This window comes from Ranitomeya variabilis, chromosome 7 (assembly GCF_051348905.1).
Source record: "Ranitomeya variabilis isolate aRanVar5 chromosome 7, aRanVar5.hap1, whole genome shotgun sequence".
In the NCBI taxonomy this organism is placed as follows: domain Eukaryota; kingdom Metazoa; phylum Chordata; class Amphibia; order Anura; family Dendrobatidae; genus Ranitomeya; species Ranitomeya variabilis.
In genome coordinates, this window is record NC_135238.1 from 11,192,293 (window position 1) to 11,219,402 (window position 27,110).

Here is a 27,110-nt window from a genome sequence, read left to right on the forward strand (position 1 = left end):
CTAACCGGACCATAAGACGCACCCCAAATTTGGGGTGAAAATTGCAGAAAAAAATATTTTTTATAAGATGGGGGTCTGTCTTATTGTCCGAATTTACAGTATCTTACCTGTGGGCTGGTGGTGGCAGAGCAGGGTCACAGGAGGCATGGTGTCGGCAGAGGTGGGGTGAGGCGGTACGGCGTGCACCTGAGCAGGGTCCCTTCCTGCTTAGGTGGGCGACGCCACGGCCTGGTATCCATGGGAGGGTGGCAGCAGTGGTTACCGACAGAGGTGCTGGGATGAGGAGGCACAGTGAGAGGTATGGCGTGAGAGGGGTCCCTTTCCCCGGTGAGGTGATGCAGCAGCCCGGTAATGCAGCAGAGCCGGGTGAATCCTGTTGTTATCGGTGCGCGCGGCCATCTTCCTGAGGCCACGCGTGCGCAGATGGAGGTCTCTGCTGCCCGGGGCTTCAGGAAAATAGCCGCGATGGGGATCGCGGTGGCCATTTTCCTGAAGCCGAGATGCGAACTCGGCTTCAGGAAAATGGCCGCTGCGATCCCCATCTGCGCACGCGCGGCATCCCACGGCCATTTTCCTGAAGCCCCGGGCAGCAGAGACCTCCATCTGCGCACGCGCGGCCTCAGGAAGATGGCCGCGCGCACCGATAACAACAGGATTCACCCAGCTGTGCTGCATTACCGGGCTGCTGCATCACCTCACCGGGGAAAGGGACCCCGCTCACTGCGCCTCCTCATCTCCACACCTCTGCCGCCACACCTCTGCCACCGCACCTCTGCCGCCACGGTCCACGGTAAGCCTGCATTGCGAATATAAGACGCACCCCCCATTTTCCCCCCTTTTCTTGGGGGGAAAAAGTGCGTCTTATATGCCGCAAAATACGGTACTTATATATAGAAGAAAGACCAATCACAATACAGCAACACATGATTGCATTTGTATGGACAAGGTGTGTGCCGCACTGACATCATGGACTACAGAAACGGCGTAATTAATATAAAGCAAAAAAATAAATAAAATAACAAACACCAATCAATAAATGTAAAATAAACCATTTCTGAAGCTCGTCCCATTGGGATGTTTAGTGTTTAATTTCAGAATCCAGACTGCTTCCCTCATAGTGAGGTGTCTCCGGTTATCACCGCCACGGATAGGATTAGTAAACCGTTCAACGCCGTAAAATCTGGAACATCGCCCTTATGGCGGCTAACAAAATGTTTTGAAGGGTGAAACCCTGTGAGTCAGCCATGAAGTTGTGTGATGCGGCTGTGTAATCAAGCTAGGAGACATAGTCGCCCAGGGTGAGACCCCTCCGGACCACCTACCTGCAGCCCTGATTAATAATATTGGGCAAGGAATCATCCTGATTTATAACAGGTACGTAGTTTTTTATTGTAGATTTTATTTCGTTGAATTGGAGACTATGCGGCTCGGTAAAGGTCAAAACTGAATTAGTATTGTGAGAAGGGGGAGACAGAAGTATTATAAGAAATTAAAGATCTGGGTCTATTAGATACTTTATTAGAAGCACATTTATATCATGTTCTTTATAACCCCATCACTTAATCGCTTTTTAATAGTTTTACTTTCAGAAAGAAAGGATTCAGAGAACAATTCCGTCCTGTGCGATTGAATTCGCCATAGGGTCTGGCTTTTATCGTAAGACATGGAGAAGAAGATAATAAACTAGTATTACCAGAAACATCCTTACTACATAGGGAAGATGTGTAACAGGGTTACCCGATAACTAGATGTCCAAAAACGGAGCCTGGATGTCACAGGCACTTATGGTGAACCTTAAATTCGGATCATTAGAATTACGATAAACTAGAAAATTCTCCACATTCATGGATTCACCCTGCCATACAAGCAATAAATCGTCCACGTATCTCCCGAACCAAAAAATGGAATCTTAGAAGGGGTTAGAATCGGTAAAACTGAGCAAATCTTCCCACCATGCCATATAGAGAATGGCAAGGGATGGGGAGCATCTTGAGCCCATAGGGGCACCAAGTGTCTGTAAAAAAAATAAAAATAAAAAAATGGAGAATCTAAACATGAAAAAATTATGAAGTAGAAGATATGAAAGGGGTTTTAAAATAATTTTGATCAATTGCAAAGAATAATTAACTATATTTGTTTAAATGAGACCAAATAGCGTGAATAGCCAAATCATGAGGTACAGTAGAATATAAATTGACAACATCACAAGTAATAAATCTGAAACGTTCTTCGCAATGGACGTTATCAAAAACATGCAAAACGGAAGAAGTATCTTTCAGATCATAAAGGGGTGAAGGTGTTGATTAACCCATAGACTTACGTTTTCGTTGAGAGATCCAATGCGAAGGTGGGGAGGAAAAATGCATTTGTGTACCTTGGGAAGACCATGGAAAATTAGGGCAATAGGATGATCAGGAAGGAGCCACGTACGAATCTCATTGAATAAACCCAAACGGACACCTTCATCGAGAATACTGGACAAGATGAGCTTGTATGACAGGGTGGGATCTGTAGACGGGTTTGTAGGTGGATAGTATGTACGGACATAACATAGAATGCGGTGTCAAGCACCACAGTGCAACCCCCTTGTCAGACTGTCTGACAATGAGGTTAGAATTACTTATTATTTCACTAATGGCCTTATATTCCAAATTAGTTGCATTTTTATAATATTGAGAACCACTAGGACGTTCATGCAGTAAACTTAAATGTCTTTCAACCAAAGATTGGAAAAGATCCAAGGACGGAACTCTGGATTGTATCGGATAATACGAGGAGTCTTGTGGTGTAATATTAAGGTCACTGTCCTGTATGAGGTTTGCGTTACATATCGGGTCCTGCAATGATGAGAGAGTCAAAATGGCATTATGGTAGAAATGGATTGTACAGGTAAGGAAGACTCTGTTTCTTGATTGTCCAACTCGGAAAAAAAAAAAAGTCTTTTCACTGTAAGTAATCTAGTAAACTTATTGACATCTTCAATTGTTTGAAAAAGGTCGAATTTCCTGCTGGGAACAAAATTAAGACCTTTATTAAGAATGTCAATTTGTGCTTGAGACTAAATTGTCGGAGTTAGAATCACCACACTGGACGATGACGGGGAATGTGTCAGTATGGTTTCCTCTTGTTCCTTGTGGGATATTGTCTCCATGGTGTGTTTCCTGCTCCCTCTCCTATGTTTTTTGACATCGTTGGATTGCGTCTTTGATCTGCAGTCGGTAAAAGACTTGATTGTGAATTGTTCGTGTCACAATCGGTGCGACTATAACACTGGTCAACAGCATTTTTGGTGCCAAAGATATTTCATCGAATTTAGGGTATTTTTGGGGTGCTGATTCTGAATATGTCATCAGTTTTGCCAGATTGGCTCAAGTTTTTGAGATTTTTGGTATCTTATTTATAGCACTTGTTGGTAAATGCGACGCATCATCTCATTAATTTCTTTGGATTAGTACTTGAACTGAGCAGTTCTCAATATAGTTTTGTGTTAATTAGTGTTCTAAAAGTTTGTTCATAGCTTGATTTTTGCACTAACTTTATGTTGTTGTCTGTTTTCCAGTGAAAAGCATGAACTCATCAAGAAGAAGTTGTCTTAACGATCCAGACTCATTCTGTTACATTTGTGGTGAATACACACTGTCAAAACATAGAAGAAACATAACAGACTTCGTAAAAAAAAGTGTATTTTGCCTATTTTGGGGTTATGCTTGGGGACCAAGACAAGTTTTGGGCACCACACATAGTGTGCAAAGCATGTATCGAATTATTACGAAAATGGAGCAAAGGACAAAGAAAAAGCTTCAAATTTGGTGTTCCAATGGTGTGGAGAGAGCCAAAAAATCATCATGATGACTGTTATTTATGGTAAACACAGGTACAGGCACATCTTCACAATGAGGGACAGGCCTTCTTGCAGATTCCATGTTACTCCCATTTTCGTTTCTTATGCTTATTGAATCCTTGCACTTGCACTGCACAGAAATAACAGTCATCATGATGATTTTTTGGCTCTCTCCACACCATTGGAACACCAAATTTGAAGCTTTTTCTTTGTCCTTTGCTCCATTTTCGTAATAATTCGATACATGCTTTGCACACTATGTGTGGTGCCCAAAACTTGTCTTGGTCCCCAAGCATAACCCCAAAATAGGCAAAATACACTTTTCTTACGAAGTCTGTTATGTTTCTTCTATGTTTTGGCAGTGTGTATTCACCACAAATGTAACAGAATGAGTCTGGATCGTTAAGACAACTTCTTCTTGATGAGTTCATGCTTTTCACTGGAAAACAGACAACAACGTAAAGTTAGTGCAAAAATCAAGCTATGAACAAACTTTTAGAACACTATTTAACACAAAACTATATTGAGAACTGCTCAGTTCAAGTACTAATCCAAAGAAATTAATGAGATGATGCGTCGCATTTACCAACAAGTGCTATAAATAAGATACCAAAAATCTCAAAAACTTGAGCCAATCTGGCAAAACTGATGACATATTCAGAATCAGCACCCCAAAAATACCCCAAATTCATTAAAATATTTTGGACACCAGAAAAAAAAATTTTTTTTGTTGACCTGTGTAATCAGAGGAGGAAAGATAAACCCATCTTCTATATTTATGGTCCGAGTGAAATTTAGAAGAATGATTCTTCAAAATGGATTTAATATGATGGTCGTGTACTGGGGTTTTGTTCCATGTGTACACTATCATTGTTATAGTTCATAGTGTCTCTGGATAATTTAGATTTTTTTATTTTTACAATATTATCCTCGAGGACTTTAATGTTGTCCGTGATCTTTTTGGACAAATTTCTGAATTCTGGAGTGTTATTATAAAATGTAAGTAATCTAGTAAACTTATTGACATCTCAATAAGTTCAATATTTACTTTGATCAACGTTTGATAATATCAATAAGATCAATATTTAGTTTGTCAATGTTTGATTTCAAATCCGTGAGACGGGACCCAGATCTTTAATTTCTCATAATGCTTCTATCTCCCCCTTCTCACAATACTAATTCATTTGTGACCTTTACCAAGAAGCATAGTCTCCAATTCAACTAAATTAAATCTAGAATAAAAAAAATACGTACCTGTTATAAATCAGGATGATTCCTTGCACAATCTTATTAATCAGGGCTGCAGGTAGGTGGTCCGGAGGGGTCTCACCCTGGGCGACTCTCTATCACACAACTTCATGGCTGACGGGCACAGGGTTCACAAACGTTCACAAACGTTCAGGTGCTTCAAAACATTTTGTTAGCCGCCATAAGGGCGATGTTCCAGATTTTACGGCGTTGAACGGTTTACTAATCCTATCCGTGGCGGTGATAACCGGAGACACCTCACTATGAGGGAAGCAGTCTGGATTCTGAAATTAAACACTAAACATCCCAATGGGATGAGCTTCAGAAATGGTTTATGTTACATTTATTGATTGGCATTTCTGTTATTTTATTTATTTTTTGCTTTATATTAATTACACTGTTTCTGTTGTCCATGATGTCAGTGCGGCACACGCCTTGTGTATACAAATGACATCATGTGTTGCGGTATTGTGATTGCTCTTTCTTCTATATATAAGTATATGCCTTTTTCTGTACCCTATGACTAAGGGCGCTATTATCGCGCCTGAAACGCGTCAGGTTTTTTAGCATTTTAAACATGGCTTGATATGTTGAATAAAGGTTTTTGATTTTATGCTGAATACGTCCCTTCCTCGTTTCCTACTCGCTGCGCTTCTCCGCGGGAGCTGCACTCACCGGCAACACATTGGGCTCAGCCTCATTTGGATCTGATCGCAGCGGCGTCCACGCTCCCTGACCCGCTCTGGTGTCCTGATGTCTCACTGTGCGTCACAAAGGCCTTTTTAATGCGTCACTAATAAATGTGAAGTTTTACCTCCCTGGAGACATTTCTTTCCATTTTGCCTTCCAATACGCCCAGGACCGGGGTGACTGCGAGGAATCTACTCTCCTGAAGAGACGTCAGTGGTGAGCCGACTCTCCCATGTCCCTATTCCTTACAGAATTGTGACATCAGTTACCTGTGGGCATGTTGGGCACGGCATACTCCAGAAAAGCCACCCGCTCATAGATCGCTCCACGTTGGGTTTTTGTTACATCTCCATTATGTTTCATTAAATCCAAAATCTCACTCATCCACGTGGTACCTATTAGGAGGCAACATGTGTTCAGCATGGAGATAAGTCATACATATATGCGAATATGCAAATCACCAGGACATAATTAGCAGTGACACCCCAGGATGATGCCCTTAGTACTGGATATTATACCTGGAAAAAAAAATGGTTTCACCTGATTTAGGGTAGGTAGCTATCACCAGGTCCCCATCTCTGGCCTGGAAGCACTGAACATTCTCCCAATTTTCTGCAAAAGGTCCCAGGGTGGGCATCCCACTCACCACTTTTATTGGAGGACGATCAACCATGTCTGCAACCTAGGAGATAGGTGGAGAGCCTTTACAAGAGCTGTGAGATCTGGATAGGACTAAGAATACAACTTGGGAGGTGAAGAGGACGTAAGAAATGATGTAACAGAGGATCAGCAGAAGAAGACTATACCAATGGACTGTCAGCTTCCTAAGCTTGCCGCTACCGCCTCTCTGTGGGTGTCCGCCAAAAGCAGGGTGCCACTGGTTGGGGTGGTTGGCCTCGGAAGCACCGAAGTCGTAGATGTTCTAATTACTGGCGAGAAGCGGAAGGTTGAGGCTCGGTCATTTGCACCATCTTGTGTACTTGCTAGGACTGTACTATATGTCATTGACTGTTGGAGATCCAATTGTGTGTTACCCGAATAGTATTCTGCCCACAGGGAAAGAGAACGGCGTTCAGTGGGATGAACCCTGGTCCATGCAGGCTTTCTAACGTCAGCCAGGCCAGTAGACAAGACCACCCTCTGACCCTTGGTTCTCCACAGGGGGCAGTACTGTAGGAATTAAATTATTGTACATAGGAGCAATATTATAGTAGTTATATTCCTGTACATAGGAGCAGTATTATAGTAGTTATATTCTTGTACATAGGGGCAGTATTATAGTAGTTATACTCTTGTGCATAGGAGCAGTATTATAGTAGTTATATTCCTGTACATAGGGGCAGTATTATAGTAGTTATATTCTTGTACATGGAGCAGTATTATAGTAGTTATATTATTGTACATAGGGGCAGTATTATAGTAGTTATATTCTTGTACATAGGAGCAGTATTATAGTAGTTATATTCTTGTACATAGGGGGCAGTATTATAGTAGCTATATTCTTGTACATAGGAGCAGTATTATAGTAGTTATATTTTTGTACATAGGAGCAGTATTATAGTAGTTATATTCTTGTACATAGGAGCAGTATTATAGTAGTTATATTCCTGTACATAGGAGCAGTATTATAGTAGTTATATTCTTCTACATAGGGGCAGTATTATAGTAGTTATATTCTTGTACATAGGAGCAGTATTATTGTAGTTATATTCTTGTACATAGGAGCAGTATTATAGTATTTATATTCTTGTACATAGGAGCAGTATTATAGTATTTATATTCTTGTACATAGGGGCAGTATTATCGTAGTTATATTCTTGTATATAGGGGGCAGTATTATAGTAGTTATATTCTTGTACATAGGGGCAGTATTATAGTAGTTATATTCTTGTACATAGGGAGCAGTATTATAGTAGTTATATTCTTGTACATAGGAGCAGTATTATAGTAGTTATATTCCTGTACATAGGGGCAGTATTATAGTAGTTATATTCTTGTACATAGGAGCAGTATTATAGTAGTTATATTCCTGTACATAGGGGCAGTATTATAGTAGTTATATTCCTGTACATAGGAGCAGTATTATAGTAGTTATATTCTTGTACATAGGAGCAGTATTATAGCAGTTATATTCTTGTACATAGGGACAGTATTATAGTAGTTATATTCTTGTACATAGGAGCAGTATTATAGTAGTTATATTCTTGTACATAGGAGCAGTATTATAGTAGTTATATTCTTGTACATAGGAGCAGTATTATTGTAGTTATATTCTTGTACATAGGAGCAGTATTATAGTAGTTATATTCTTGTACATAGGAGCAGTATTATAGTATTTATATTATTGTACATAGGGGCAGTATTATAGTAGTTATATTCTTGTACATAGGAGCAGTATTATAGTAGTTATATTCTTGTACATAGGGGGCAGTATTATAGTAGCTATATTCTTGTACATAGGAGCAGTATTATAGTAGTTATATTCTTGTACATAGGAGCAGTATTATAGTAGTTATATTCTTGTACATAGGAGCAGTATTATAGTAGTTATATTCCTGTACATAGGAGCAGTATTATAGTAGTTATATTCTTCTACATAGGGGCAGTATTATAGTAGTTATATTCTTGTACATAGGAGCAGTATTATAGTAGTTATATTCTTGTACATAGGGGCAGTGTTATAGTAGTTATATTCTTGTACATAGGGGCAGTGTTATAGTAGATATATTCTTGAACATAGGGGCAGTATTATAGTAGTTATATTCTTGTACATAGGGGCAGTGTTATAGTAGTTATATTCTTGTACATAGGGGCAGTGTTATAGTAGATATATTCTTGAACATAGGGGCAGTATTATAGTAGTTATATTCTTGTACATAGGGGCAGTATTATAGTAGTTATATTCTTGTACATAGGAGCAGTATTATAGTAGTTATATTCTTCTACATAGGGGCAGTGTTATAGTAGTTATATTCTTGTACATAGGGGCAGTGTTATAGTAGATATATTCTTGAACATAGGGGCAGTATTATAGTAGTTATATTCTTGTACATAGGAGCAGTATTATAGTAGTTATATTCTTGTACATAGGGGCAGTATTATAGTAGTTATATTCTTGTACATAGGAGCAGTATTATAGTAGTTATATTCTTGTACATAGGAGCAGTATTATAGTAGTTATATTCTTCTACATAGGGGCAGTATTATAGTAGTTATATTCTTGTACATAGGAGCAGTATTATAGTAGTTATATCCTTGTACATAGGGGCAGTGTTATAGTAGATATATTCTTGAACATAGGGGCAGTATTATAGTAGTTATATTCTTGTACATAGGAGCAGTATTATAGTAGTTATATTCTTGTACATAGGAGGCAGTATTATAGTAGTTATATTCTTGTACATAGGGGCAGTATTATAGTAGTTATATTCTTGTACATAGGAGCAGTATTATAGTAGTTATATTCTTGTACATAGGGGCAGTATTATAGTAGTTATATTCTTGTACATAGGAGCAGTATTATAGTAGTTATAGTCTTGTACATAGGAGCAGTATTATAGTAGTTATATTCTTGTACATAGGGGCAGTATTATAGTAGTTATATTCTTGTACATAGGAGCAGTATTATAGTAGTTACAGTGCCTACAAGTAGTATTCAACCCCCTGCAGATTTAGCAGGTTTACACATTTGGAATTAACTTGGCATTGTGACATTTGGACTGTAGATCAGCCTGGAAGTGTGAAATGCACTGCAGCAAAAAAGAATGTTATTTCTTTGTTTATTTTTTTTTTTAAATTGTGAAAAGTCTTTTCAGAGGGTCATTTATTATTCAACCCCTCAACCCACCAGAATTCTGTTTGGTTCCCCTAAAGTATTAAGAAGTAGTTCAGGCACAAAGAACAATGAGCTTCACATGTTGGGATTAATTATCTCTTTTTCCAGCCTTTTCTGACTATTTAAGACCCTCCACAAACTTGTGAACAGCACTCATACATGGTCAACATGGGAAAGACAAAGGAGCATTCCAAGGCCATCAGAGACAAGATCGTGGAGGGTCACAAGGCTGGCAAGGGGTACAAAACCCTTTCCAAGGAGTTGGGCCTACCTGTCTCCACTGTTGCGAGCATCATCCGGAAGTGGAAGGCTTATGGAACTACTGTTAGCCTTCCACGGCCTGGACAGCCTTTGAAAGTTTCCTCCCGTGCCGAGGCCAGGCTTGTCCGAAGAGTCAAGGCTAACCCAAGGACAACAAGGAAGGAGCTCCGGGAAGATCTCATGGCAGTGGGGACATTGGTTTCAGTCAATACCATAAGTAATGTACTCCACCGCAATGGTCTCCGTTCCAGACGAGCCCATAAGGTACCTTTACTTTCAAAGCGTCATGTCAAGGCTCGTCTACAGTTTGCTCATGATCACTTGGAGGACTCTGAGACTGACTGGTTCAAGGTTCTCTGGTCTGATGAGACCAAGATCGAGATCTTTGGTGCCAACCACACACGTGACGTTTGGAGACTGGATGGCACTGCATACGACCCCAAGAATACCATCCCTACAGTCAAGCATGGTGGTGGCAGCATCATGCTGTGGGGCTATTTCTCAGCCAAGGGGCCTGGCCATCTGGTCCGCATCCATGGGAAGATGGATAGCACGGCCTACCTGGAGATTTTGGCCAAGAACCTCCGCTCCTCCATCAAGGATCTTAAGATGGGTCATCATTTCATCTTCCAACAAGACAACGACCCAAAGCACACAGCCAAGAAAACCAAGGCCTGGTTCAAGAGGCAAAAAATCAAGGTGTTGCAGCGGCCTAGTCAGTCTCCTGACCTTAACCCAATTGAAAACTTGTGGAAGGAGCTCAAGATTAAAGTCCACATGAGACACCCAAAGAACCTAGATAACTTGGAGAAGATCTGCATGGAGGAGTGGGCCAAGATAACTCCAGAGACCTGTGCCGGCCTGATCAGGTCTTAGAAAAGACGATTATTAGCTGTAATTGCAAACAAAGGTTATTCCACAAAGTATTAAACCTAGGGGTTGAATAATAATTGGCCCACACTTTTATGTTTAAAATTTATAAAAATTTAACTGAGCAACAAAACTTTTTGGTTTGTAAGATTTATGCATCTGTTAATAAATCCTGCTCTTGTTTGAAGGCTCTAACTTATTTGCATCTTATTAAACCTGCTAAATCTGCAGGGGGCTGAATACTACTTGTAGGCACTGTATATTCTTGTACATAGGAGCAGTATTATAGTAGTTATATTCTTGTACATAGGGGCAGTATTATAGTAGTTATATTCTTGTACATAGGGGCAGTATTATAGTAGTTATATTCTTGTACATAGGAGCAGTATTATAGTAGTTATATTCTTGTACATAGGGGCAGTATTATAGTAGTTATATTCTTGTACATAGGAGCAGTATTATAGTAGTTATATTCTTGTACATAGGGGCAGTATTATAGTAGTTATATTCTTGTACATAGGGGCAGTATTATAGTAGTTATATTCTTGTACATAGGAGCAGTATTATAGTAGTTATATTCTTGTACATAGGAGCAGTATTATAGTAGTTATATTCTTGTACATAGGAACAGTATTATAGTAGTTATATTCTTGTATATAGGAGCAGTATTATAGCAGTTATGATAGTATTATACAGTAGTAGTTATTGTGATGCGGCTGCAGTATAGTGCAACCTCCACCAGGGGGTGCTGGAGAGGGAAGAGAGACCGCACACTCACAGCGCAGCAACACTGAGCAGCTGCACAGGTGTCACAGGTAATGAAAGAGTGGTCAGACGAGCTGAGTCAGAACCTGTCAGGAGCAGAGTACCAAAAGTAACAACAATGCACGTAGTCAGAGACAAGCCAGAAATCAGAGCCAAACGTGAGCGCTGTATCCATAATGTGAGATGTAAGACGAAGTCGGGGTACAAGCCAGAGAAAGCCGGTTGGGGAACGTGATATCAGAGACGGAAAACAAGAGGCAGGGTGCAGAGATCAGGCCAAGTCATACACCGTAGGGCAAACAACCAGACGAACACTAAATCAGGGATAGGGAACGGGTCTAACACGAATACGGGAAGTCAGAGGCAGAAGGATCACCAGGGTATACGGGTCAGCTGTTCTAGCCTGGAAGCATTAACTATCACTGATGCTGGCCAGCAGAGGACTGAAAAAGCCCAGCCAGCTCCAAAACGAGGCTGAGTGGATTAACCCCTGCATGGCCAGTTCAGAGAGATGAAAGCAGAAAACAAACCCCGAAAGATCATGACAGTACCCCCTCTCAATGGGGGGCCACAGGACCCCCAGGCTTCCCTGGACAACGAGCATGAAAGGACCCGGACCAAACGATCCGCATGGAACAAACGCGCCGGTACCCACAACCGGTCCTCAGGATCGTAACCTTTCCAATGGACCAAGTACTGAAGTGAACGGCGGAGCATACGAGAATCCACCACCCGTTCCACCTCATACTCGGTCTGGCCATCCACAACAGGTGGAGGGTGCAAGGGAGCCTCACCTGAGGAAGGCACCGACTGCTTCAGAAGCGCCTTATGGAACACATTGGGGATCCGCAAAGACGGAGGCAGGCAAAAGGCCACACGATTAACCACCTCTCTAAAGTTTGATAAGGGCCAATAAACTTGGGACCCAACTTAGCAGAGGGAATCCTCAATCTTATATTCTTGGTGGATAACCGTACCTTATCCCCACCCGGTAAGCCGGCCCCACAGAACGCCGTTTATCCACATAAAACTTGTATTTGCCCTGAGCTTCCCCAATGTTTCTCTGAATCTCCCTCCAGACCTCCCCCAATCGCAGAAAGGCTGAATCGGCCCCTGGCCCCCCCGAATCCAGCCAGGAAAACTCACCAAAGTGAAGGTGAAACCCATAGTTGCAGAAGAACGGGGAAGTAACAGTGGACTGATTGACATGATTATTGAAAGCAAATTCCGCCACGGGTACTGCAGAGCACCAATCATCCTGTCTAGACGTGGCAAGACACCGTAATATCTGCTCCAAAGACTGATTGGTCCTTTTCTGACCGTTGGTCCCCGGATGGTAGGCCGTTGAAAAGGTCAGACTGACACTCAGCCTTTTACAAAAAGCCCTCCAGAATGTTGCCACAAATTGCACCCCTCTATCAGACACCACACTGACAGGCAGACCATGCAATTGGACCACATGCTCAATTAATAGTTTTGATAGAGTCCCAGCATTAGGGAGGCCTGCCAGTGGTACAAAATGTGCCTGTTTACTGAACCTATCAACAACTATACAGATCACGGTTTTGCGATTAGTGGGAGGGAGATCGGTGATAAAATCCATGGACAGATAAGTCCATGGTCTATCTGGAATTGGCAGTAGCATCAATTCCCCGGCCAGTCGGTTACGGGGTTTTTTTTGCGCGTGCACAAGTTTTACAGGAGGACACAAACCCAGAGACGTCAGAAACCAACGAGGGCCGCCAAAACAACCTAGTGATGGCTTTACGCGTGGCCGAGATTCCAGGATGCCCACTCAGTGCCGAGTCATGGAACTCCCGAAGCACCCTTAAATCGATACTGAACAGGCACAAAGAGTTTATTATCAGGTATGGATGAAGGAGCAAGAGATTGAGCTTCGCGAATCTCTCGTTCCAATGCCGAGGACACAGCAGCCACCATCACTCTGCGGAATGGAGGTTCAGGAGGTGATATTGGATCTAGGCTACGAGACAAAGCATCAGCCTTAACATTCTTGGACCCTGGTCTGAAAGTAATAGAAAACTGAAAATGGGGAAAAAAAACTGACCATCTTGCCTGTCTCGGAGTAAAACTTTGGCGGACTCAATGTAAGACAGGTTCTTGTGATCAGTAATGACAGTGATACGATGGAAAGCCCCCTCCAAAAAAAAGCTTCCATTCTTCAAACGCCAATTTAATGGCCAATAAGCTCCTGATTATGTGGGTACATCATAATTCCTCTCAGCAGAGGAAAATTTTCTCGAAAAGAAAGCACAGGGTTTTAAGTTAGTCAACGTGGTGGGCCCCTGAGACAACACAGCCCCCACTCCCACCTCTGAGGCCTCCACCTCTATGATAAATGGTTTAGACAAATCAGGTTGAACCAATACAGGGGCAGTCATGAAACAGTTCTTCAAGGAAGAAAATGCTGCCACAGCTGGAGCTGACCAGTTCTTGAGATCAGCCCCATTGCGAGTTATATCATTGAGGGGTCTGACCACCTGAGAAAACCCCTTATTGAATTTTCTCGAATAATTAGTGGACCCCAGAAAACGCTGAATACCCTTCAGATCTCTGGGTTGCACCCAATCCACAATAGCCTGTACCTTCCTAGGGTCCATACGAAACCCCTCAGCAGACAAAATGATCCCAAGGAAGGACAATTCTTGAGCAAAAAATGAACACTTCTATGGTTTAGCAAATAGTGAGTTCTCCCTAAGCCTCAGAAGAACTGCACGGGGTGGCCCATGTGCCTGTTTGTCAGAAGAATATATGAGGATGTCATCCAAATAAACTACCATGAAACGCCCAATAAAATCTGAGAAAACATGATTCATGAAATTCTGGAACACTGCCGGCGTGTTAGTCAGGCCAAAGGGCATAACCAAATTCTCAAACCCTCAGAGGTGAGAAATGCAGTTTTCCACTCATCCCCCTCTCACATACGGATGAGATTGTATGCCCCCTGAGGTCCAACTTAGAGAACCACCTGGCCCTCGACAATTGATTGTCCAAATCGGGTATAAGTGGGAGAGGATAAGTGTTTCTTATAGTGATTTTATTCAGTTCTCGAAAATCGAGGCATGGGTGTAAACCACCATCCTTTTTCTTCACAAAAAAGAACCCCGCCGCCACAGGAGAGACAGATGGCCGAATGTGCCCTTTACGGAGGCTTTCAGAGATATACTCCTTCATAGCGGCCCATTCAGGGCCAGAAAGGTTGTACAGACGGGCTTTGGGCAATTTGGCACCAGAAACAAGATCAACAGCACAGTCGAATGGGCGGTGTGGTGGTAGAACCTCAGCCTCCTTTTCAGAGAACACATCCTCAAAGTCCTTCAGGTACTCTGGAATACCCTCCACACTGACAGATGACACAAGTACTGTAGTGAGGCAATTTTTACTACAATTAGGACCCCATTTAACAAGTCCTGAGATTCCCAGTTTATCACAGGATTATGTAATTGTAACCAGAGAACCCCAACACCAGTCCCACAGGCAGATTGTCCATAACGAAACATGAAATACGTTCCTGGTGTAGGGAATAGTGATGAGCGAATATACTCGTTGCTTCGGTTTTCCGAGCACGCTCGGGTGGTCTCCGAGTATTTGTTAGTGTTCGGAGATTTAGTTTTCCTTACCGCAGCTAGATGATTTGCGACTGCTAGACAGCTTGATTACATGTGGGGATTCCCTAGCAACCAGGCAACCCCCACATGTACTCAGGCTGGCTAATAGCTGTAAATCAAGCAGCTGAATCAATAAAAACTAAATCTCCGAACACTAACAAATACTCGGAGATCACCCGATTGTGCTCGGAAAACCCGAGCAACGAGTATACTCGCTCATCACTAGTAGGGAACTCACTTTAAGGAGAAACTCCTCTGAAACAAATTTGATGACATTCTTAGCCAGAGGTGTTTTGTCAATGGCAACAATATGAAGAGGAGTCTCCAGCCTAACTGTCCCTAACTTACACTTGGACACCAGGTCAGAGTCAATAAAGTTCCTGGACGACCTGCAATCCACGAAGGCAGAAGTGGGAGCCACTCCCACAACAAAGTTCCACTTCCAACCAAATTTTTGAAACTGCAGAAATAGGTACCTGAGAGTCTGGGTGACTTCCATGACAATCACCCAGACTCAGCCGCTTGATAGTCAGTGGGCAGGAGGAGAAGTCCTTTTTCCAATGTCCGGGATCTCCGCAGGAAAAACACAGCTTTCCTACACGTCGCCGTCTCCTCTCCTTGAGGTTGGTGGCCCCACCTCCATAGGTTCAGACGAAGGCAAAACAATAGGACCAGCAGGGAGCAACGGAACCTCTCGCTGTGTAACACCTCTCTCCCGCAGCCTCTGACCCATGCGGATAGCCTGAGTCATAGCTTCCTCCAATGAGCTGGGAGGAGGATGGAGAGCCACAGCGTCCTTCAGGTAATCCGACAATCCACTCCTGAACTGACATCTCATCGCGGAGTCATCCCAGGACACCTCAGTGGACCATCGATGGAACTCGGAGCTGTACCACTCGGGTGAGCGCTTTCCCTAAACCAGACACATAATAGTGTCCTCTGCCAACCTGACATGGTCCGGTTCGTCATAGATAAGTCCTAGGGCCTCAGAACCTATTTACTGACATCCGTTCAGGGGCATTAAGAAAGCCCAAGATTGGGGATCCTCCCTAAGTAAGGAGATAATCCATACCCGCTGAGTCTCATTCACACAAGATTGGGGTCTAAGGGAAAATAATAATTTACAACCCTCCCTGAACGTACAAAATTAATCTTTTTCACCAGAAAAAGTGTCAGGAAGCTTAACCGAGGGTTCGGGAGAGTGCAAAACAACATCTAATGAATCACGAGGTCAACTAACAACATGAAGGGTGGTTCCCTGCACGGTCTTAACAGTCTCCGTCAGCTTTTTTCTTAAGTGAGTATGAGACGTGGCAAGGGTCTGATGTTCAACCGAAAAATCCCTCATCTGTGTCAAACTGGACACTTGATCCGCCAAGCTACAAAAAGAATCCATGACCAGAGGAAAAAAAATGCAAAATCATCTTTAAATGTGCGGTCAGTGATAATGTGATGCGGCTGTAGTGCAGTATAGTGCAACCTCTACCACGGTGTGCTGGAGAGGGAAGAGAGACCGCACACTCACAGCGCAGCAACACTGAACAGCTGCACAGGTGCCACAGGTAATGAAAGAGTGGTCAGACGAGTTGAGTCAGAACCTGTCAGGAGCAGAGTACCAGAAGTAACAACAATGCACGTAGTCAGAGACAAGCCAGAAATCAGAGCCAAACGGGAGTGCGGTATCCAAAACGTGAGATGTAAGACGAAGTCGGGGTACAAACCAGAGAAAGCCGGTTGGGGAACGTGATATCAGAGACGGAAAACAAGACGCAGGGTGCAGAGATCAGGACGAGTCATACACTGTAGGGAAACAACCAGACGAACACTAAATCAGGGATAGGGAACGGGTCTAACACAAATACGGGAAGTCAGAGGCAGAAGGATCACCAGGGTATACGGGTCAGCTGTTCTAGCCTGGAAGCATTAACTATCACTGATGCTGGCCAGCAGAGGACTGAAAAAGCCCAGCCAGCTCCAAAACGAGGCTGAGTGGATTAACCCCTGCATGACCAGTCCAGAGAGATGAAAGCAGAAAACAAACTCCAGACTGGATCATGACAGTTATATTCTAGCTAGTACATAGGGAGCAGTATTATAGTAGTTATATTATTGTACATAGGGGCAGTATTATAGTAGTTATATTCTTGTACATAGGAGCAGTATTATAGTAGTTATATTCTTGTACATAGGGGCAGTATTATAGTAGTTATATTCTTGTACATAGGAGCAGTATTATAGTAGCTATATTATTGTACATAGGGGCAGTATTATAGTAGTTACAGTGCCTACAAGTAGTATTCAACCCCCTGCAGATTTAGCAGGTTTAATAAGATGCAAATAAGTTAGAGCCTTCAAACTTCAAACAAGAGCAGGATTTATTAACAGATGCATAAATCTTACAAACCAAAAAGTTTTGTTGCTCAGTTAAATTTTTATAAATTTTAAACATAAAAGTGTGGGTCAATTATTATTCAACCCCTAGGTTTAATATTTTGTGGAATAACCTTTGTTTGCAATTACAGCTAATAATCGTCTTTTATAAGACCTGATCAGGCCGGCACAGGTCTCTGGAGTTATCTTGGCCCACTCCTCCATGCAGATCTTCTCCAAGTTATCTAGGTTCTTTGGGTGTCTCATGTGGACTTTAATCTTGAGCTCCTTCCACAAGTTTTCAATTGGGTTAAGGTCAGGAGACTGACTAGGAGACTGCAACACCTTGATTTTTTGCCTCTTGAACCAGGCCTTGGTTTTCTTGGCTGTGTGCTTTGGGTCATTGTCTTGTTGGAAGATGAAATGATGACCCATCTTAAGATCCTTGATGGAGGAGCGGAGGTTCTTGGCCAAAATCTCCAGGTAGGCCGTGCTATCCATCTTCCCATGGATGCGGACCAGATGGCCAGGCCCCTTGGCTGAGAAACAGCCCCACAGCATGATGCTGCCACCACCATGCTTGACTGTAGGGATGGTATTCTTGGGGTCATATGCAGTGCCATCCAGTCTCCAAACGTCACGTGTGTGGTTGGCACCAAAGATCTCGATCTTGGTCTCATCAGACCAGAGAACCTTGAACCAGTCAGTCTCAGAGTCCTCCAAGTGATCATGAGCAAACTGTAGACGAGCCTTGACATGACGCTTTGAAAGTAAAGGTACCTTACGGGCTCGTCTGGAACGGAGACCATTGCGGTGGAGTACGTTACTTATGGTATTGACTGAAACCAATGTCCCCACTGCCATGAGATCTTCCCGGAGCTCCTTCCTTGTTGTCCTTGGGTTAGCCTTGACTCTTCGGACAAGCCTGGCCTCAGCACGGGAGGAAACTTTCAAAGGCTGTCCAGGCCGTGGAAGGCTAACAGTAGTTCCATAAGCCTTCCACTTCCGGATGATGCTCCCAACAGTGGAGACAGGTAGGCCCAACTCCTTGGAAAGGGTTTTGTACCCCTTGCCAGCCTTGTGACCCTCCACGATCTTGTCTCTGATGGCCTTGGAATGCTCCTTTGTCTTTCCCATGTTGACCATGTATGAGTGCTGTTCACAAGTTTGGGGAGGGTCTTAAATAGTCAGAAAAGGCTGGAAAAAGAGATAATTAATCCAAACATGTGAAGCTCAATGTTCTTTGTGCCCGAACTACTTCTTAATACTTTAGGGGAACCAAACAGAATTCTGGTGGGTTGAGGGGTTGAATAATAAATGACCCTCTGAAAAGACTTTTCCCAATTTAAAAAAAAACAAAACAAAGAAATAACATTCTTTTTTGCTGCAGTGCATTTCACACTTCCAGGCTGATCTACAGTCCAAATGTCACAATGCCAAGTTAATTCCAAATGTGTAAACCTGCTAAATCTGCAGGGGGTTGAATACTACTTGTAGGCACTGTATATTCTTGTACATAGGGGCAGTATTATAGTAGTTATATTCTTGTACATAGCAGCAGTATTATAGTAGCTATATTCTTGTACATAGGGGGCAGTATTATAGTAGTTATATTATTGTACATAGGGGCAGTATTATAGTAGTTATATTCTTGTACATAGGAGCAGTATTATAGTAGATATATTCTTGTACATAGGGGCAGTATTATAGTAGTTATATTCTTGTACATAGGGAGCAGTATTATAGTAGTTACATTCTTGTACATAGGAGCAGTATTATAGTAGTTATATTCTTGTACATAGGGGCAGTATTATAGTAGTTATATTCTTGTACATAGGGAGCAGTATTATAGTAGTTACATTCTTGTACATAGGAGCAGTATTATAGTAGTTATATTCTTGTACATTTAGCAGTATTATAGTAGTTATATTCTTGTACATAGGAGCAGTATTATAGTAGTTATATTTTTGTACATAGGGGTAGTATTATAGTAGTTATATTCTTGTAAATAGGAGGCAGTATTATAGTAGTTATATTCTTGTACATAGGAACAGTATTATAGTAGTTATATTCTTGTACATAGGAGCAGTATTATAGTAGTTATATTCTTGTACATAGGGGGCAGTATTATAGTAGTTATATTCTTGTACATTTAGCAGTATTATAGTAGTTATATTCTTGTACATAGGAGCAGTATTATAGTAGTTATATTTTTGTACATAGGGGCAGTATTATAGTAGTTATATTCTTGTACATAGCAGGCAGTATTATACTAGTTATATTCTTGTACATAGGGGCAGTATTATACTCGTTATATTCTTGTACATAGGAGCAGTATTATAGTAGTTATATTCTTGTACATAGGAGCAGTATTATAGTAGTTATATTCTTGTACATAGGGTGCAGTATTATAGTAGTTATATTCTTGTACATAGGAGCAGTGTTATAGTAGTTATATACTTGTACATAGGGGCAGTATTATAGTAGTTATATTCTTGTACATAGGGGCAGTATTATAGTAGTCATATTTTTGTACATAGGAGCAGTATTATAGTAGTTATATTCTTGTACATAGGAGCAGTATTATAGTAGTTATATTCTTGTACATAGGGGCAGTATTATAGTAGTTATATTCTTGTACATAGGGGCAGTATTATAGTAGTTATATTCTTGTACATAGGAGCAGTGTTATAGTAGTTATATACTTGTACATAGGGGCAGTATTATAGTAGTTATATTCTTGTACATAGGAGCAGTATTATAGTAGTCATATTTTTGTACATAGGATCAGTATTATAGTATATTCTTGTACATAGGAGCAGTATTATAGTAGTTATATTCTTGTACATAGGGGCAGTATTATAGTAGTTATATACTTGTACATAGCAGTATTATAGTAGTTATATTCTTGTACATAGGGAGCAGTATTATAGTAGTTATATTCTTGTACATAGGAGCAGTATTATAGTAGATATATTCTTGTACATAGGAGCAGTATTATAGTAGTTATATACTTGTACATAGCAGTATTATAGTAGTTATATTCTTGTACATAGGGGCAGTATTATAGTAGTTATATACTTGTACATAGGAGCAGTATTATAGTAGTTATATTCTTGTACATAGGGAGCAGTATTATAGTAGTTATATTCTTGTACATAGGAGCAGTATTATAGTAGTTACATTCTTGTACATAGGGGCAGTATTATAGTAGATATATTCTTGTATATAGGAGCAGTATTATAGTAGTTATATTCTTGTACATAGGAGCAGTATTATAGTAGTTATATTCTTGTACATAGGGGCAGTATTATAGTAGTTATATTCTTGTACATAGGGAGCAGTATTATAGTAGTTATATTCTTGTACATAGGGGGCAGTATTATAGTAGTTATATTCTTGTACATAGGGGGCAGTATTATAGTAGTTATATTCTTGTACATAGGAGCAGTATTATAGTAGTTATATTCTTGTACATAGGGACAGTATTATAGTAGTTATATTCTTGTACATAGGAGCAGTATTATAGTAGTTATATTCTTGTACATAGGAGCAGTATTATATTAGTTATATTCTTGTACATAGGGGGCAGTATTATAGTAGTTATATTCTTGTACATAGGGGCAGTATTATAGTAGTTATATTCTTGTACATAGGGGAAGTACTATAGTAGTTATATTCTTGTACATAAGAACAGTGTTATAGTAGTTATATTCTTGTACATAGGAGCAGTATTATAGTAGTTATATTCTTGTACATAGGGGCAGTATTATAGTAGTTATATTCTTGTACATAGGAGCAGTATTATAGTAGTTATATTCTTGTACATAGGAGCAGTATTATAGTAGTTATATTCTTGTACATAGGAGCAGTATTATAGTAGTTATATTCTTGTACATAGGGGCAGTATTATAGTAGTTATATTCTTGTACATAGGAGCAGTATTATAGTAGTTATATTCTTGTACATAGGAGCAGTATTATAGTAGTTATATTCTTGTACGTAGGAGCAGTACTATAGTAGTTATATTCTTGTACATAGGGGCAGTATTATAGTAGTTATATTCCTGTACGTAGGAGCAGTACTATAGTAGTTATATTCTTGTACATAGGAGCAGTAGTATAGTAGTTATATTCTTGTACATAGGGGACAGTATTATAGTAGTTATATTCTTGTACATAGGAGCAGTATTATAGTAGTTATATTCCTGTACATAGGAGCAGTATTATAGTAGTTATATTCTTGTACATAGGAGCAGTATTATAGTAGTTATATTCTTGTACATGGGGGCAGATAAAATTGTCAGTACATGGTGTCTGTTGCTTTTTGGGACAGATAGGAATATTATCTTTAGTGTTGTGGACGATATGAGTTAGCAGAAATGTTCCATTTCCTTCTAGTCTACACACAATATGACTGTCGGTTCGGACTTCTCTGCCGTTACTTTCTGGCTCTATTCATGGTGACACAGTTCTGACCTTTGAGCTGGACACTTACGAAAAAGAGTGATTGAATTTATACTCACAATAACTCAGTCGTTCAGTTAGTAGAACCCGCCCTTTGTGTGTTCGGATCATCAGAACCAGCACAGAATCTATAGGAATCCCCTCCACAGTTTTCCCCAGACTGCTGCAGTTTCACTAGGAAGAACTGAACAATTCTCACCAGGCCTCGGGTTCTGGCGGTGTTCTGATAGTCGGACTTGGTTCTGAGGTCCGGGACGGTACATCCAGCACTAACCCTGCACGTACCTGAGGATGTCAGCAGCCGCACTCCCAGCACTCATCAATGAGAGGACTGACGGAGCAGAAGAGCAGGGGCGGTACCAGCAGTGCTGGAGCGACCATGTGACCTCATTGTTAACCCTTTTACCCCGACTGGTGCAGCGTCCTCTAATTATCCGATTAATCTGGATTAAAGAGAACTTGTATGTAGTCCGAATTAGATACAGCAAAATGTATCCCTTACAAGATTAGATACATGGCTCAGCAGACGTATCACCAGAGGCCTACAAAAAAATCATGGGCCCCAGTAAAATTCCAAAGTGCTTCCGCCTGAAAAATCGATGTGAACATGGTACCACAATACCATTTGTTATTGTACCACCTGAAAAAAAAATATTTGGTGCAGTATATGGGATCACGGCACAAAGTCACAGTCACAGAAGAGCAGACCTGCCAAGAGAGAGAGAGAGACATGAATGGCGGCCTATGAAACCCCTTAGTGTTCTCACCCACTAGGATGCCCTGTTCATGGCCCCCATACAGTGTGATGCCAGTAAGAATGCCCCCCTGCACACAGTACGATAACCCCACAGGGTATTCTCCCCACAATTTGTCTCCAAAATCAGTGTAATCACCTCTCTACCCTTTGCACAGTATGATGTCCCCATAGTTCCCCCAGTCACACCACATACTGTATAATGTCCCCATAGGTCCCCCACAGTCACACCACATACTGTATACTGTCCCCATAGTTCCCCCAGTCACACCACACACTGTATGATGTCCCCATAGTTCCCCCAGTCACACCACACACTGTATGATGTCCCCATAGTTCCCCCACAGTCACACCACATACTGTATACTGTCCCCATAGTTCCCCCAGTCACACTACACACAGTATGATGTCCCCATAGTTCCCCCAGTCACACCACACACTGTATGATGTCCCCATAGTTCCCCCACAGTCACACCACATACTGTATACTGTCCCCATAGTTCCCCCAGTCACACCACACACTGTATGATGTCGCCATAGTTCCCCCAGTCACACCACACACTGTATGATGTCCCCATAGTTCCCCCACAGTCACACCACACACTGTATAATGTCCCCATAGTTCCCCCACAGTAACCACATACTGTATAATGTCCCCATAGTTCCCCCACAGTCACACCACACACTATGCTGTCCCCACAGTTCCCCAACAGTCACACCACACTGTATGATGTCCCCATAGTTCCCCCAGTCACACCACACACTGTATGATGTCGCCATAGTTCCCCCAGTCACACCACACACTGTATGATGTCCCCATAGTTCCCCCACAGTCACACCACACACTGTATGATGTCCCCATAGTTCCCGTACAGTCACACCACACACTGTATAATGTCCCCATAGTTCCCCCAGTCACACCACACACTATGCTGTCCCCACAGTTCCCCAACAGTCACACCACACTGTATGATGTCCCCATAGTTCCCCCAGTCACACCACATACTGTATGATGTCCCCATAGTTCCCCCAGTCACACCACACACTATGCTGTCCCCACAGTTCCCCAACAGTCACACCACACTGTATGATGTCCCCATAGTTCCCCCAGTCACACTACATACAGTATGATGTCCCCATAGTTCCCCCAGTCACACTACATACAGTATGATGTCCCCATAGTTCCCCCAGTCACACTACATACAGTATGATGTCCCCATAGTTCCCCCACAGTCACACCACACACTGTATGATGTCCCCATAGTTCCCGTAGTCACACCACACACTGTATAATGTCCCCATAGTTCCCGTACAGTCACACCACACACTGTATAATGTCCCCATAGTTCCCCCCAGTCACACCACACACTGTATGATGTCCCCATAGTTCCCGTACAGTCACACCACACACTGTATAATGTCCCCATAGTTCCCCCACAGTCACACCACACTGTATAATGTCCCCATAGTTCCCCCAGTCACACCACACACTGTATAATGTCCCCATAGTTCCCCCAGTCACACCACACTGTATAATGTCCCCATAGTTCCCCCAGTCACACCACACTATATGATGTCCCTATAGTTCCCCCACAGTCACACCACACACTGTATAATGTCCCCATAGTTCCCCCACAGTCACACCACACTGTATGATGTCCCCATAGTTCCCCCACAGTAACACTACACACTGTATGATGTCCCCATAGTTCTCCCACAGTCACACCACACTGTATGATGTCCCCATAGTTCCCCCACAGTAACACTACACACTGTATGATGTCCCCATAGTTCCCCCACAGTCACACCACACACTATATGATGTCCCCATAGTTCCCGTACAGTCACACCACACACTGTATGATGTCCCCATAGTTCTCCCACAGTCACACCACACACTGTATGATGCCCCCATAGTTCCCGTACAGTCACACCACACACTGTATGATGTCCCCATAGTTCTCCCACAGTCACCACACACTGTATAATGTCCCCATAGTTCCCAGTCACCACACACTGTATAATGTCCCCATAGTTCCCCCAGTCACACCACACACTGTATACTGTCCCCATAGTTCCCGTACAGTCACACCACACACTGTATAATGTCCCCATAGTTCCCGTACAGTCACACCACACACTGTATGATGTCCCCATAGTTCCCGTACAGTCACACCACACACTGTATAATGTCCCCATAGTTCCCGTACAGTCACACCACACGCTGTATAATGTTCCCATAGTTCTCCCAGTCACACCACATACTGTATGATGTCCCCATAGTTCCCCCACAGTCACACCACACACTGTATACTGTCCCCATAGTTCCCGTACAGTCACACCACACACTGTATAATGTCCCCATAGTTCCCGTACAGTCACACCACACACTGTATGATGTCCCCATAATTCCCCCACAGTCACACCACACACTGTATACTGTCCCCATAGTTCCCTTACAGTCACACCACATACTGTATGATGTCCCCATAGTTCCCCCACAGTCACACCACACACTGTATACTGTCCCCATAGTTCCCCCACAGTCACAACACACTGTATAATGTCCCCATAGTTCCCCCAGTCACACCACACACTGTATGATGGCCCCATAGTTCCCCCAGTCACACCACACACTGTATGATGTTCCCGTACAGTCACACCACACACTATATGATGTCCCCATAGTTCCCGCAGTCACACCACACAGTATGATGTCCCCATAGTTCCCCCACAGTCACACCACACTGTATAATGTCCCCATAGTTCCCCCAGTCACACCACACACTGTATAATGTCTCCATAGTTCCCCCAGTCACACCACACTGTATAATGTCCCCATAGTTCCCCCACAGTCACACCACACACTGTATAATGTCCCCATAGTTCCCCCACAGTCACACCACACACTGTATTGTCCCCATAGTTCCCCCACAGTCACACCACACTGTATAATGTCCCCATAGTTCCCCCACAGTCACACCACACACTATATGATGTCCCTATAGTTCCCCCACAGTCACACCACACACTGTATTATGTCCCCATAGTTCCCCCACAGTCACACCACACTGTATTATGTCCCCATAGTTCCCCCAGTCACACCACACACTATATGATGTCCCTATAGTTCCCCCACAGTCACACCACACACTGTATAATGTCCCCATAGTTCCCCCACAGTCACACCACACTGTATAATGTCCCCATAGTTCTCCCACAGTCACACCACACACTGTATGATGTCCCCATAGTTCCCCCACAGTAACACTACACACTGTATGATGTCCCCATAGTTCTCCCACAGTCACACCACACACTGTATGATGTCCCCATAGTTCCCCCAGTCACACTACACACTGTATGATGTCCCCATAGTTCTCCCACAGTCACCACACACTGTATAATGTCCCCATAGTTCCCACAGTCACCACACACTGTATAATGTCCCCATAGTTCCCCCAGTCACACCACACACTGTATAATGTCCCCATAGTTCCCCCACAGTCACACCACACACTGTATGATGTCCCCATAATTCCCCCAGTCACACCACACACTGTATACTGTCCCCATAGGACTGTGGAGACCTGGGTGTCGTAACCAGTGCTTTCCCCCCTCCCATCAATCCCGTAATGAAACACACACAGTCCTAGGTGGGTTGAACAGGTCGGTCACAGTTTATTAATTAAATAAGCTGAGAAGGGCAATTACATGTCGTAACGGCCGCTCGCGCCGAGCTCCTGTCCGTGATCGACAGGGGAATTGGACCAACGAGCGACTACGACCTTTGCCCTCCTCCGCTTCTTCCGCTGTGACTTAATAAAGGTTACCAGAGTTAGTTATATCACGTACAAATATAATTTTTTTTTTTTTAATAAAAGTAAAATATTACAATAGCATTTACCGATTTACATCATCCCGCAGGTTAGTATCATCTTTAGCCTTTAAAAAGGGAGGGCGGGTGGGACAATGCTTCCAGGTGTCCGCCGGGAGGAAAAGAGAAAGTTCCCGGCCGGACACCTGGATTTAACCCCTGTAGGAGTGGCCGTAGGACCCCTCCCCTCCAGTGCCCACTGGCCGGCTGGGGGTCTTCCAATTAGTGCATCACTAAAGGGGAGTGATGCCAGGGGGGATCTGGCACTGACAACCTTTCTGTGCTGCTCTATCTAGGTGCTCCCCAGTCAGAGACGCGCACCTTATACAGTACCGCGTCTGCCAGACTGTGGAGACCTGGGTGTCGTAACCAGTGCTTTCCCCCCTCCCATCAATCCCGTAATGAAACACACACAGTCCTAGGTGGGTTGAACAGGTCGGTCACAGTTTATTAATTAAATAAGCTGAGAAGGGCAATTACATGTCGTAACGGCCGCTCGCGCCG

At 42.7% G+C, this 27,110-nt stretch overlaps 1 protein-coding gene and 1 long non-coding RNA gene across 5 annotated transcripts in view; one reads left to right on the plus strand and one right to left on the minus strand.

Moving 5' to 3' along the window:
* Positions 1–27,110, plus strand: part of LOC143785269 (uncharacterized) — a 52,357-nt gene that overhangs the window by 18,165 nt on the left and 7,082 nt on the right. The window lies entirely within an intron of this gene.
* LOC143785267 (sulfotransferase 1C2-like) overlaps positions 1–27,110 on the minus strand; it is a 54,730-nt gene that overhangs the window by 9,512 nt on the left and 18,108 nt on the right. Inside the window, exons 1-3 of one of the 4 annotated variants that reach the window (XM_077274007.1) lie at positions 22,261–22,331; positions 6,320–6,461; positions 6,049–6,174 (exon numbers count right to left, since the gene is read on the minus strand). In XM_077274007.1, coding sequence (XP_077130122.1) covers positions 6,049–6,174; positions 6,320–6,452 — 259 coding nt within the window. In that variant the 5' untranslated portion in view covers positions 6,453–6,461; positions 22,261–22,331. Of the gene's footprint in view, positions 1–6,048; positions 6,175–6,319; positions 6,462–22,034; positions 22,332–27,110 lie in introns of those variants that run through there. The other 3 variants (XM_077274006.1, XM_077274008.1, XM_077274009.1) reach the window with 3 other exon arrangements.